Source organism: Sciurus carolinensis, chromosome 19 (genome assembly GCF_902686445.1).
Source record: "Sciurus carolinensis chromosome 19, mSciCar1.2, whole genome shotgun sequence".
Lineage (NCBI taxonomy): Eukaryota > Metazoa > Chordata > Mammalia > Rodentia > Sciuridae > Sciurus > Sciurus carolinensis.
In genome coordinates, this window is record NC_062231.1 from 12,870,026 (window position 1) to 12,884,534 (window position 14,509).

The 14,509-nt window shown below is 48.3% G+C and overlaps 1 protein-coding gene across 5 annotated transcripts in view; it reads left to right on the forward strand.

The window, feature by feature from the left end:
- The window catches only part of Raf1 (Raf-1 proto-oncogene, serine/threonine kinase), an 84,834-nt gene that overhangs the window by 56,559 nt on the left and 13,766 nt on the right, over positions 1–14,509 (forward strand). For 3 of the 5 annotated variants that reach the window (XM_047534666.1, XM_047534665.1, XM_047534667.1), the window contains exons 2-7: positions 3,443–3,675; positions 7,997–8,109; positions 10,207–10,309; positions 10,585–10,742; positions 12,052–12,150; positions 14,167–14,320. In XM_047534666.1, coding sequence (XP_047390622.1) covers positions 3,469–3,675; positions 7,997–8,109; positions 10,207–10,309; positions 10,585–10,742; positions 12,052–12,150; positions 14,167–14,320 — 834 coding nt within the window. In that variant the 5' untranslated portion in view covers positions 3,443–3,468. Of the gene's footprint in view, positions 1–3,442; positions 3,676–7,996; positions 8,110–10,206; positions 10,310–10,584; positions 10,743–12,051; positions 12,151–14,166; positions 14,321–14,509 lie in introns of those variants that run through there. The other 2 variants (XM_047534668.1, XM_047534669.1) reach the window with 1 other exon arrangement.

A 14,509-nucleotide genomic window follows, 5' to 3' on the forward strand; every position in this document is an offset into this window, starting at 1 on the left:
CTTTGAGTATAACTATGTGAAAAAGGTTGGGGAACACTGATCTAGCATGTTCCTGAGCCTGTGAATGGTCTTGCTCTGGAGATGGGGAAAAAAAATAATGAAAAGTTTAAAACTCAAAATGGGTATATTTTTATCTTGTCACTTCTTATTTAAAGTTGTTGTATCATGTTCTCTAAAGTACCAGCACTCTATTTTCTGAGTGCTCACCACACTTGGTACTCATTGTAGAATTACCGCGTTCTTAGGTTAGGGTCACGCTGCAGTCTTGGTTTTCTTTTCCCTGTGCTGGAGATGGAAGCCAAGGCCTCGCACCTGCTAGGCTAGCGCTCTACCCCTGAATGACAAGCCCAGCCCTTTTTATATTTTATTTTGAGACAGGGTCTCACAAAGTTGCCCAGGGTGACCTTGATCTTGGGATTTTAGGTGTGCGCCTGGTGCCTTGCTTATTCTGAGTTTTAATTGGGTGTGGCACTAGGAGGTAACATTGTTCTGCTGTTGTACAAGTTAGCATGAGCCTAGAACAGCCAGATGCTCAGATGGGGCTTCCCTCCCTGAGTTTTCCCTCTTCCATCTGGTCCCAAGCACCTTCATCTCTTCTTCAGTAGTTGAGGGAAAAAAGATCTAGGGAAAAGAGATGCTGTAGGTGCCCCTAAAAAGTGATCTCATGGTATCCTGGGTATAGGGTTAGGAGTGAGTCAGGGGTCAAGTTTATGTGCCAGAGGTGGGAGACAGTATCTTTGCCATGCCAGTTGAAGGCTATAGGATCTTAGCTAATTTAGGTTGATAGAAGTTTAATGTAGGGATTGGGATGTAGCTCAGTGGTAGGAGCACTTAGCACGGGTGAGTGGGCGAGGCCCTGGGTTTGATCTCCAGCATTGCCCCTCCTGCCCCCAAAAATGTAGTTTATAATGCAATAGTAAAATATAAAAATAAAAAGCAAATAGTATGTATAATAAAAATTCCTCATAGTTCTGAAATATTTACTGGTAAAGCTTTGTTGATAATTCTAGATCTTCCACCCTCTCTCCCTATCATTCTAGATTTCCTTCCTCTTTTCTAGATTAATATAAAAGAGATTTAAGCTACATTTTTTCGGTTTTTATCTTGTCTTAGTTATCTTTCTTCATTTGCACACATGTGGAGCAACTTCAGTTTATCATATACATATCAACATGATTTAAATCGATTCCCTATTGTGGGGCATTTATTCTTTTCCTGAGTTTTTCAAGAGTATGAACCATGCTGTGGCGCCTACGCTTGTGCATGAATCTTTATAGAAGACTGTATGAGCTGCTTGAGGTAGCCCATGCCTGTCATCCTAGAGACTCCAGAGGCTGAGGTGGGAGGATTGCAAGTTCGAGGCTAGCCTCAGCAACTTAGTGAGGCTCTAAGCAACATAGTGATACCCTGCCTTAAAATAAAAAATATAAAGAGCTGGGGATGTGGTTCAGTGGTTAAGTGCCCCTAGTTCAGTCCCCAATACCAAACAAGATAAGACTGAGAGTAACAGTGTTGTGCTTCTAGATAAGTCGGAACCTCTTTGGTTTCCTCACCTGTCAGTTCAGGATACAGTTGTCCTCAGTGTCTGCTGAGGATTTATTCCAGGACCTCTGCCCTCCCACACCCAAATCTGTGTTTGCTGAAGTCCCTTATATAAAATGGAGGAGCAGTTGCGTAGAACCTGTGTCTAGCCCCACTGTACTTGAAGTTGTCTCTAGCAAATGTCGGTGTACTGTATTGTTTAGGGAATAGTGAAAAGAAAAAAGCCCCTATGTGTTCAATGCAGCTGCGGCTTTTTTTTTTTTTTTTTTTTTTTAAACATTGATCTGTGTTGGCTGAATCCACAGATGTGGAAACCTGTAGACATTGTGGGCGGATTAGTTGATCTCTAACCTCCCTTTTGATAGGAGAGAGTGTAGCACATAGTGGGTATTCAGACAGAAAGAGATGTGGATTACAGAGTCCTTAAATGTAGGCTGTTCAGCTCTGAAATGATTTCGTGGGTGACAGGTGCATGGGGAAGGAGGGCTATGGAGTCGGAGCTGCCTGGAACCGGCTCGAGCTGTGTGAGGACTTTATCGGATCTAGTTCCTACCTAGAGTGTCACTGCAGGGATTAAGGTGATTAGTAGGAATGGAATGTGTGCTGTGTACCCTGCTGGTGGCAGCTGGCGTGGATAAGACAAAACAAGTTTCTGAAAGAAGCCTTGAAGGACGGGATTCCCGTGAACCTGCAGTTTTCTAAAGAAGGAAGCAAATCTTTCACACCTGCCTGGTTGCTGACTTCTAAGCCACGGTCAGGGCCTTGCTAGGCCTGATGTCCGAGCCTGTCTGGCTGGCTGGCTGCTATTGTGTGACTAGCTGTGGCTTTCCAGAGCTTGTTGTCCAGTTAAAGCATTGTATTATTCTGGGTTCCATGGCTGTCCTTGCTTGGTTCTGTTGATGAGCTTGTGGACAATTTGTGAACCTGAAATTTAAACAGGTGTGGAATCTGCTTATTTGACCTATTATCCTCTGGTTTAAAACAGGAGTGAATGGGGTGCAGTGACACATGCCTGTAACCCCAGCTGCTTGGGAGGTTGAAGCAGGAGGTTCACAAGTTCTGGCAGCCTGGGCAATTTAGTGAGGCCCTGTTTAAAATGAAAAAGGGCTGGGGATACAGCTTCCCTGGGTTCAGTCCCCATATTGAACTAGGGCTGGGCAAGTGGATGGAGGAAGTAATTTAATAACTTTGGGCTTCTTATCCAAATTAAATTGGATGGTTAACTGGACACAGTGGCACACCTGTAATCCCAGCGGCTCAGGAGGCAGGAGGATGGCGAGCTCAAAGCCAGCCTCAGCAACTTAGCAAGGCCCTGAGCAACTCAGCAAGACCCTGTCTCTAAATAATATATAAAAAAGGCCTGTGGATGTGGCTCAGTGGTCAAGCATCCCTGGGTTCAATCCCTCTGGTACAAAAAATAAAAAAACAAAAAAGGAGATGAAATAGTATATATATAAGGTATGAGGCACATATCCTAGAAATATGTTTCTTTTCCTTTCTTGGAGGCAGAACCCCCCCCCCCAATAAAACCCTAAAAAACAAAAAAGCCTACTTCCCCTCTGTAATTCCCATGGTTAGAAATATGTTGGTCATATTCAGGGGCAGTAGTAACTCGTACTTAATATGCAATAATCAATAAAGGAGAGTAATGTAACTGAAAAAGTGTTGGAACAGAAGTCGGGAGGGCTGGTGTATGCCAGGCTGACAGTGTAACCCTTGGTAGGTAGGTCTTGTAACTCCTATCCCCAATTCCCTCATTTTTTACTTGTCTATAAATATTTCGTGGACCTATATTATTACAGAAAATTCTCTTTTCGGTTTAATTTGTAAATTATTCTTTACACTGTGTTCCTGAATGAAGTGCTTTTTAGAGTTATAATTCCTCATTTTTCTTACCCAGGTTTAAGTATCGTTTAAGCTGCATCAATGGAGCACATTCAGGGGGCCTGGAGGACGATCAGCAATGGCTTTGGACTCAAGGACGCGGTGTTCGAGGGCTCCAGCTGCATCTCCCCTACCATAGTCGAGCAGTTCGGCTACCAGCGCCGGGCCTCGGACGATGGCAAACTCACGGATCCTTCCAGGACGAGCAGCACAATCCGTGTTTTCTTGCCGAATAAGCAACGAACAGTGGTAGGTGGACATCCTCTGGGGATGGAGCTGTCCGTCTGCAGGCGGAGAACGTCGGGCTCACGCTGTCAGCTTCTAGACGGGAACATGTCACTTGGGGTCTTTATTATTGCTCTTTCCAGTGGCAGGTTTTGTTCTGTTACATTACCGTTCTCCCAGGCTCCCCGCTCTTCCCCACCTCTTGGCCTTCCTCTTGTCACCACCCTCACGCACAGTGGCTTCTTGCTGCCAGTTTACCCAAACAAATCATTCGTTCTAATGAGGGCTATTGCTAAGACTTTTCTTTGAAAAGTTTTAGTTCTTTTCAGCTAAGTAAAGCTAAGTTTTAAAAAGACATTTATTTTTTCTATTAAAGCAAAGTGTTTACTTAAATTTGGGGGATATTATAGTTAAATGCAGAGAAAATAAAATGAAATTATTTGGGCCTATTTCATAAGGCTGAGGACAAATCCAGAGGTGGCTTAAATCACAGTATCTTTCTCTTTGCCAGGACACTTGTTATTCCTACAGATTCTTCTAGTACAGGTGGCAGGTTCGTGTGGGCCTCATGGCAGGGCGCTGTCACTGCCATATTCAAAAAATTTTGGTTCTGCATTTTTTTTTTTTAAAGTCACCTGTCTGAAATAGAAAAGTGAAGTTGTATTGAGTATGCTTGGGGACATTTGAGAAAACCATAGTCCAAAACCTGCCCCTTTCCCACCGTCCGTGGTGGGAACGCAGTCGGTTGGGTTTACTCCGCAGACAAGCAGCGAGGCTTGCAGGGGGCGGACGCCAGCTTCCTCAGTGTGCTCTAGAGCCCTCTTCCCGGCTGCTCGTAGCTTCATGCGTGCGTGTGTGTGTGTGTGTGTGTGTGTGTGTGTGTAGGGGGCACCTGCGTGGTAGGCACGTGCTCTACCACAGGAGTAGCTACACCCCCAGCCTCTTCGTAAATTCACTTACGTGACTTTTGCGACCTTCTGGGTGCTCTCAGTTGGAGTGCGGGACACTTAGGTGCGTTTGAACCGAAAGCAAACTACAAAAGGCCAACTAAATCTATTTTTGTTCCCCTTCCTAAAAGGAGTTTCCTTTCTGACCTTAAATCGGGAGGTCAAGTAGGCGCTGGGAGTGTTGGAGGAGTCCCACGTGAGTCCTCCTCTGGGGGTGGCCACTGCCACCGCTACAGTTTGCCTAGGAGGTGGGAAGCCCTGTGGCACGTGGGTGGGTGCGCCAAGCTGGAAGTGGCAGGCTCAGCATGAACCCCTCGTCTCCTCTCGCGACGGTGTCTCGTAAGCAGGCTGCGTGGTGTTCGGGGCCTGCGTGCTGACCGTGGCTGCGTCACAGCTCGGGCGCTGGGGTGCTGCTGAGTCTTCGAGCATCTTCCTAGTCCTTTTCAGCTTGCTTTTGAACACAGCAGGGGTTGGGAGCCAGTAATTTTATACGCTCGACTCCTGCAGCTTGTGAGTTTTTTTATGTACCTTTATTTTATTTATTTTTGCGTGGTGCTGAGGATCCAACGTGGGCCTCACACATGCCAGGCACGTGCTTCCCCACTGAGCCCAGCCCCAGCCCCTCCCCGGAAGGTTTCAGCAGAGCTTAGTTTTGCCTGTTCTTTGGCCAAAGATGGACCATGCACCTCTGGGAGACCCAGCTGGCTTTGCCCCAGCACCCAGCTTTGGAGGAGCAGCAGGCGAGGGAGGAGTCACTTGCCAGGTGGCAGCACGCCTGGAGCCAGAGTGAACACTCGTGAGCACTGAGTGCACCCCAGAAATCTTTAATGATTTCAGTGTGTGACTAGGGGGGTCAGTAAGGAGCAGAATCAGAGAAGGGGTGTGTAAAATTATGTAAAGAAGTTCTGCAGCGGTCCCTGTACGCGTGCGCTGCTTCCACCGTGACCTTTACGATCTGCTCCCTGGTTCACGCGCAGTCCTGGGTGGGGAGGGAAGGGCTGCGGATCTTCTTCACAAGCTCCTGGAGTGGGTTGAGTACCAGCCACGTCTGGGAACCTCACTGGGTTAGAGAACGCGTACAGACCAGCCCAGCGCTGGGGGCCCGCGACTCTTCCTGAGGATGGATGCTGTCGCCAGGTGGAAGCCTGGCCGCGTGGTGGTTGGGCGGTCCTGACGCTGCCAGTGGATCAGTGTTGACTCTTCATTTTCTTCATTCTGAGTGTCTCTGGGGTCCAGATCAGCATCCCTCAGCTGTTTTGCTGGAGTTCATGGGATCGTAGATCATTGCTGCCTCAAGAAACCTCTCACATAGACCTGTGGGACATTGAAAGTATCTGTGGAAGTAGAGAGGCTGGAATTGTAATGCACCCCCTCCCAGGTCACTCTGAGCTAGTGACAGTCATTCTGTTGAATCTGTTTCCATCTGTTCCCCCCGGTTATTTTGGTACAAGTTTTGAATGACTCACTCTGAACTATTTGATGTGCACAAGAAACTTTTAGGATGTTAATTTTATTTATTTATTTTTAAATAAAATATTTGTATGGGTGGAAGGTGTCAGGGGACCTCGGCCTCTCCCTAACTGCCTTTCCTCAGAGAAGTCACGTGATGAAGACGTTTCTGCTGGGTGCAGCATTCTGGGTGACTGAGGCAGAAGGATTGCAAGTTTGAGCCCAGGCTGGGCAATTTAATGAGACCCTGTCTCAAAGTTTAAACAGGGCTGGAGTGTGACACCGTGAGAGAGCGAGTGCCCCTGGGCCCAATTCCCAGTCCTAGGCCACGGAGAGAATGTGTGGGTAGAGACATCTTTTTTTTTTGTACCGGGGATTGAAGCCACGGACGCCTAACCACTGAGCCACATCCCCAGCCCTTCTTTATATATTATTTAGAGACAGGGTGTGAGGCTGAACTTGAACTTGGAATCCTCCTGCCGCCTTCAGGGTTGCTGGAATGACACGCGTGCTCCGCGTCGCCTGGCTGAGAGACATCTTGGTCTACTTGAAGAATCAGTCGGCCCCGCGCAGCCAACGGTGGCACCTTCCCTCTGCCCCATGTCTGAAGGGGAAGGAAACCATCAGTAACCACAGCGGCTCCCGAATCTCTACTGGGGCTTGAGTAGTTTGGAAAGCCCCTTTTCTTTCCTCCCCAATTTGATCCTTCAGGAGAATGTTCTCCCCCGCTCATTATCTCCTGGATGTACTTAGCGTTTTCTACGTTGTACCCTCTGAATGCAGAGTCCATCTTTGTGCTTCGAAGGTTGATTACTGGGCATCTGGGTTCCCTTCGCTTGCCAGTCAGGGCAGAGCTGTGGAAACTTCTGACATGGCTCCTCACTCGTGTTTCAAATTCCTTAAGCTGATTTTCCCTCCGTTCCCTCCCAGATTGTTCGATATCTCTGGTCTGCACCCAGGCACGATGGCCCGATGTGCAGCCTGTTAGCCGGGCAGCCCAGCCAGCTCTGACTTCCCCTGGCCAGAGCAAGCCTGGCTGTAAGGGGCGGGGCGGCCTCTGAGCTGCCGCCCTTGGGGCCGAGGAGGCGACGCAGTGCAGGCGGTGCTCAGGCCGCGTCCACCACTGAGCTACCCCAGCCTTTTCACTGGGGGCAGGCTCCAGCCTGGGGTCTTCCTGCCTCAGCCCCCGAGTTGGTGGGCTACCGGCGTGCCCTGCGTGTGCCCAGCCTCTGCCTAGCTTCCGGAGATCGGGTACCAGTGAAGGTGGAGGACGGGGTGCTGCTAAGGCTGCGTGGTGTGGTGCACAAGTGTCTAGGATAACGTGGGCATTTGTCCCTCCAGCAGGACAGAGGCCCTCTGTCGTGCACTTCCTGGGAAGTGTGTGTGAAATGGAATTTTTGTCGGGAAGACCATCCAGCCATTTTGTTGAGAATGGGTGATTTTTAAAGATCCCATAGCCCGTCGCATGGTTGTCGGTAGCTCATGTTGGCTTGTGTTCCTTCCTGGTGGATGTCCGCGCTCGGGTGTCATCTGGGAGTCAAGCAGAGGGAGCAGTGTCGTCCACCTGTCCAGTGCGAGCTCCGATTTGAGCTGCTGAGCGCATTCTGCTTCCGCATCGCACAAACGTACATAGGCGCACACAGCTGTCCACACCTCCTACTTTACTTTTTGTATTATCTTGAAAATACTTTCCCCCGTTAGTGTATCATGGATTCCCTCCACATTCTCACGGGCGGTATGCGGTAGCGGAGGCAGGGCGTGGCACAGTGTGGATGTTGCACGCTTGCTTCGAGCGCTCCCCGGTGGCGTGCGCACATGTGTTCACCGTCCCAAGCAGCGCTTTATGAATGTGGCGTGTACGCCTTTACAGATGCATTTATTTATACTCTGCTCCTCTTCCACGGGCTGCCGCAGTGCTGTCCTTCCTAAAGGTGGTCTTCTCTCCGCAGGTCAATGTGCGGAATGGCATGAGCTTGCACGACTGCCTCATGAAGGCGCTCAAGGTCCGAGGCCTGCAGCCCGAGTGCTGCGCCGTGTTCCGACTTCTCCACGAGCACAAGGGGTAAGAGCTCCAGTCGGCCAGCTGCTCTTGCAGAATAGCAACGATCTCCTGGCCTCAAATGACTGGCTTCACTAAAGAGATTTGTACAGGCTTTCTGCAAGATAGCATGTTTGTATCTCTTTGTTTATAAAGGGATAATTCGAAGAATAAGCTACTAAGAACTTGAGATCATTACCTGGATATTCTCTTGAAAAATAAAATAGGTGACAGGTGCTGGTAGTGTCCCCGGGGCTGGAAACGGGTGTTTCTCGAGCAGACTTCTTTGCGTTCACTATAACGCACCCACTGCCATCTCAGGAAACCAATGCTCGTCATTCACACTCGTTCTTTCTCTTTTTTGGGGCGGGTACTGGGGAGTGGAACGCAGGGGTGCTTTACCTGAGCTCCATCTCCAGCCCTTTCTTTAAAATTTTGACATGGGGCCGGGTGGTGGCTCAGTGGTGAAGCGCTCACATGCACGTGTGAGGCACTGGGTTCGATTCTCAGCACCACATAGAAATAAATGAATAAAGCGCAGGTGTTGTGTCCGTCTACAACTAAAAAAACATTTTAAAATGATTTTTTGGAGACAGAGTCTCACCAAGTTGCTGAGGCTCTCTTGGACTCACGATCCTTCTGCTTTAGGGAAAACATCCTTTTCTCGGGTGGCAAGCTAGAGGCATGCCCTCAAGGACCGCGGCTAATCCCCTCTAGCAACAGAGCGACCATGATTATGTAGTATGTGTTATTTTTACCTCCCACGTATGGGCAAAACTTTTGAAAGGTCTTTGAACTTTGCCGTGTTCTAGGAAAGAGGTACTTCCGTTACCTATCTTCACGCATCTCTCCTGTTCCAAGGAGGCCCCATCTGAGAGTAGCGTCTGAGAGTAGTCCAGAGCATGCGTCTGCTCCCAGGGTGAACTTAAATGAACCTGTTCCTTTCAGTTTAGGAGGCAGTCGGTTGAAGCGCAAATCCTGGAAGCAGATGTCAGCTGCAGCTGGTTGTGGCCCTGTGTTGGCCTCAATGCTCCTTAATTGCCAGAAAGATTCTGAGACTGGGAGGGGCGTGGTCTACTGCGCTCCAAAGCTGCACTGGTTAGAGCTGACCTGGACTCTCTAGGCGACAGCAGCCGCAGGCTGGCAGAAGGTGGGGCTTCCCACCCTCTTCCTTAGGACAGACAGGACTGGAAGGTGACGTGGAGAGTCTCAGAGAATCATATTAAAGAGTGGGTCATCGACTGTGGAGAAGCAGAACAAGGGCTCGGAGGGGCTCCTGGCCAATGACGTCAGCTGTTCCCTGCTTACCAGAGTCATCCTTCAGGATGGGACAGAGGAACCGGGCAGGACGCCAGCATGGAGTTGGGCATTCATTCTTGCTTAATGGAGATATTTTCTGTCCTGTTATCCTGGGCACAGGAAAAGTAATCTCAGAGTAAATTTTATGACAATTGAGTCTCCCAAAGACTTATATTTCTTTTATAGACTGTAAACAGCTCTGCAGATGCGTCTTTCATTAATGGTAAAGTGCATTTGTAGTTCCTTTCTATTTATGAATCTTCTAGATTGAAGTGGGCAAAATTTTACACTAAATTTTGGCACTGTGGTAATATTTATATTGCATTTGGTAAGATTTTAGGATTTTTAAAAATAGGATTTTAACATCCCCAAACCTGCTTTAAGATATAATTACAAGCTGGATTTGGTGGAACGTGCCTGAATCCCAGCCACTTGGGAGGCTGAGGTGGGAGAGTCACTTGCCCTCCTGAGTTTGAGACCAGCCTGGGCAATACAGTGAGACCTGTCCCCAACCCCACACACCCTCACGCACCCTTCCCATGAGATTGTTATATTTCATTGTTTAAAGAAAACTGTTCTAAGAGCACCAGCTTTGGAGTCCAGCAGACCAGGCTTCTAGAACAGGTTCTTACACTGGCAATGAGCAGATTATCTCCTTGGAGCTCAGTTAACATTTTTCATACGAGGATAATGACCCCTGCTTTCTTTGTTGTATGGATTAAATTCATTATGTTTAGGTATCGGGTAGAAAACGGTCAATGTTATTCCTAATAAACCCTTGTTTCAACATTACCTTTTCATTGTGTCTTTAAAAATCTTTAGTAAAAAAGCACGTTTAGATTGGAATACTGACGCCGCCTCTTTGATTGGAGAAGAGCTTCAGGTGGACTTCCTGGACCACGTTCCCCTCACCACACACAATTTTGTAAGTTGCGGGTTTTGTCTCTGGTACATTGGTGCCTCGCATTGGGCACTAGGAATTTCTTAGAGGCAATAAGCATATATTTTATTGTATTGTTGAAAACTCTGGTTAATGCCATTGTTGACAGTAGGCAGTTTAGATTGTATTATACTTTAATTTCTGCACAAATGTTGACAGTGTGATTCTCCATTTGCATGAACTTTGGGGAACTTGGAGGGAAATGCCTTTGGAGATCTTTCCTTTGTTAAGTATATTACACATGTGTTCTTTTGCTATAGGCTCGGAAGACGTTCCTGAAGCTTGCCTTCTGCGACATCTGTCAGAAGTTCCTGTTAAATGGATTTCGATGTCAGACTTGTGGCTACAAATTTCATGAGCATTGTAGCACCAAAGTACCTACTATGTGTGTGGACTGGAGTAATATCAGACAACTCTTGTAAGGCACCATCCCCCCACCCCAAAGAATGCAGGGTGGGGTGTGTGACATCGTGGAGGGTGCCAATTGTCCGTTTTGATTTAGAAATCTGGCTTGTAGATTTGTTAGGTGGATCATTTTGATCTCGAAACCAACTTCAGAAATGTGATGGTTCTGAAACTAGCTAGTTTTAGTGTGGGGTTCAAATTCTCCAAAATAAGCAGGTAGGATGTGTTACCTGTCAAATAGATGGTGACATAGTGCAGTTCAGTGAAGAAAAGGACAGACAGATACTGAATCCCAAAAGATGTTTGGCCTTCCTGTCTCGGCACTGATCTCTCTGAGGTCTCTAGTAGATGCTGCTGTGTTTCGTTTAATAAGGTGACTAGGCCGTGACACCGTGACATAGTTGGGCCATTTTCTTTACCTCAGACACATTATTTGGACTTAAAATAGTTTGAAAGACACTTATTTCCTTCAGAAGACAAAGCAGTTACCAAAATGTATTTGATACATTTTATTAAATAATCAAACATTTCAATTGAAACTACATGTCCCAGCATGCCTTTCAGAAACTTACTGTTGACCCGGATGTGGGAAGTCCAAGTTTATCCTTTCTTGAGGGTAGAAGGTACCAGAAAGCTAAGGGATTGTTGTCACTAAACCACAATAGGGCTAGGGGCTGCCCCTCTGCGGACCCTGGGTTCATTTTCCAGCAGCGCGCACCCAGAGGTGAGCCCAGTGAGAGGATCTGTTTGCTTTCTCGGGGGTCACGTGTTGACTTCTGCGACAGCTCGAGTGGCATAAATGGCGCCAGCGTTGGCGTCCAGCAGACTTCAGAATCTGTGTGTCACTGCCTGTGCCACTGAGCCCAGCTCACTTTCTAGGAAAGGAGCGCTGCCTTCCTGCCTATCCCCTCACGGGATTAGCCGAGGTGTGATGTGAGCAGAGCGCCTGGCTCAGGAGGAAGGCGCCTCCTTAGTGGCGCTGTCACTGTCCTCTGTGACTTTTGGTGCTGGGTGTGAATGAGTCTGCTCATGTGTTTCCAGAGAAGCTCTGGGAGATGGAGGTTGTAAAACGCCCTCCTGGAGCTTTAAAAGGCATGTGACCATTTCTTAGAAATGCGCCCCGGAGCCTGTGCCACCACCGGTCGATGTGACCTTGGAGCCCCGTTCTTTGGGTCAGTGGTCCCTTCATTCCGGATGGCCTAAAGTGGAGGAAAACGTGGCGGGGGAGTTTCAGCTTGGTGCCCGTGAGGTGCGCGGCAGGCAGGCTGTTTGTGTGACATTTCGGCAAGTGTGTGAACCAGTCTGTCGCTGATTTCATTTAGGTTGTTTCCTAATTCCACCGTGGGTGAGAGCGGGGCCCCAGCGCTGCCTTCTCTGACGATGCGCCGGATGCGGGAGTCTGTGTCCCGGATGCCTGTGAGGTAATTCACCTCCGGCTTTTCTTGGGGAGTCAGCTGGGGTGGTTGGGGTTCAGAGCGCCATACCGGCGGGCGGCAAGAGTTCCTGTGCATTCACCGCTCGGTCAGTGCCCAGGGTGTGTGACGCCGGTCTACCGCCCGGTGTAGAAGCTGCGCTTTGTGGTCCTGTAGTTCTAGAAAGTGACTTTGGGTACAGTTCCTTCCATTATCATAAATCGCCCCTTCATATCTCATTATATCATAAAAGCTTGCCATTCTGCCTTCCTCGGTAAGAACGGAACTCAGTGGAACTGGTCCCCAAACTGAAATAGTGATTTAATAATAATAAAACCCTCATCTCCGCAATGACTTTCATTGCTAAGAATGTGGCATTTATGCTGTCTTTAAAAATATATAATTTTTTTCAGTATAAATATCCTTCCTAATATGCCTGTGCATTTTGCATATGACTTTTTTCTAGCTTTAAGAATCGGAATTTTGTTGAGTTTGTGTTGCTAAGTGTTACACATGAATTTAGAACCTAAAATAAAATCTACATCTTTGTCTAAAAATATCTTTCAAAAATATGTAATCAGGTAACGTCGACTGGTTCTTATAAAATTGCCATGGAAATTGTTAGAAGCCAGCATATCTTAGAACAAGGGATCTGTAATTAAAATGATATATATTTATGTATGGCTTTTTTTTTTTTGATAATTTGTAAAGCATATTGGACCAAAAACATGTACCTGCCTTTGCAGATGAGAAGAAACTAGGCTTCTGAAAGCAGAAATACAGAATTACTGGGGAAGGTGATTTTTCAAGGCGGTAGAAAAATTCCCTTAGAGAAAGTAGCCTTGGGCCCGTGAGCTCCTCGGGGGTGTCACTGCCTCGGAACAAAGCGTGAGCCGCCCTTCAGAGCAGGAGTGGGGACGTTCCGCAGGATACTCTGAGGGGGGCGCTGGCGCTGCACCCAGGGCCTTCGGTACTAGGCAAGCGCACATCCGCGCAGCGAAGCCCCCGCCCCCGCAAAATGCCATACTCTTTTGGGAGGGGGAGCAGAGCTGGGAGTGGAACCCAGGGCTGGTGTGTGCTGGGCAGGCGCTGTACCGCTGCCATGGCGTCCCCCACCCTGTCCCCAGGGTCTGCTTCCAGCGCTTGTTCCTGGCTTGGGTGGAAGAGTGTGGCATTGGCCGAGAGAAGCCAGAGCTTCACTTCGCAGTCAGGACTGCAGATCTAAACTCCGAATTCAGTGGTCCCCTGCGTGCTGGGCGCAGCGGGAGGAGGAGGGGGTGGTCTCCTCTCTCGCAGGCTGCTCAGCAGCGCTTACCATCTGTTTTAAATCTGCAGAAAGTTCTCTAAATTAAACTGGGCAGATTCCAGCTAGCTTAGTAGGTGTTGGTGTTTGGCAAATGTTAATCTGTTCTTTCTTCTAGATTCTATAACAATTTGAGGTATTCTGTAGGGGTGAAGAAGAAAAAAAATTATAATGTATTAATCTCCTTTTTATGTGAATTACAAGTATGTGATTATTTTCCTTCTCAAAAGTTTGCATGCAGAAGCACCCAGACAGAAGAGAATTTTCAGAATTTGCATGTCAAAAGAATGAACCATTTTAAAGATTATTTTGTTTAGTTGTAGGTGGGCACAGGACCTGTATTTTAATGCAGTGCTGAGGATGGAACCCAGTGCCTCACCCAAGCTAGGCAAGCGCTCTGCCGCTGAGCCACGACCCCAGCCCCAAGAACGAGACATTTTGTCAAAGGATATAGATCAAGTCTGCCCCCTAAGTGTCTGTTATCCTTTTATGAAATTTTGGCTAGTGGGGATTGAGCCTAGAGGTGCTTTCCACTGAGCCACATTGCCAGCGCTTTTTATTTTGAGACAGAGTCTTGATAAATTGCCCAGGCTGGCCTTGAGCTTGAACTTCCTGGGCCACTAGGATTGGGGGCCTGTGCCGCCCTGCCCGGTACCCTGGACAACTCAGCGAAGACCCCGGGTTGGAAGCCCTACCGCCACTGAAGGCCTTTCTTCCCCCAGTTCCCAGCACAGGTACTCCACGCCCCACGCCTTCACCTTCAACACCTCCAGCCCCACCTCCGAAGGCGCCCTCTCCCAGAGGCAGAGGTCCACGTCCACGCCCAACGTCCACATGGTCAGCACCACCCTGCCTGTGGACAGCAGGATGATTGAGGTAATGGGGCCCCTTGGGGCTAGTGAGATCAGTCAGGCAGTACGGGTGGGGTTCAGTGTTCTGGCAGAGAATTTTGGGGTGCAAACCCGATCAGGGGCGTTGCAGCACTTTCTCAAGCCCCTGGAGTTCTAAGAGTTCCTTTTGATCTAGAACATGCGTGAGAGTTCCATGAAGGTCACTAGCGAACGC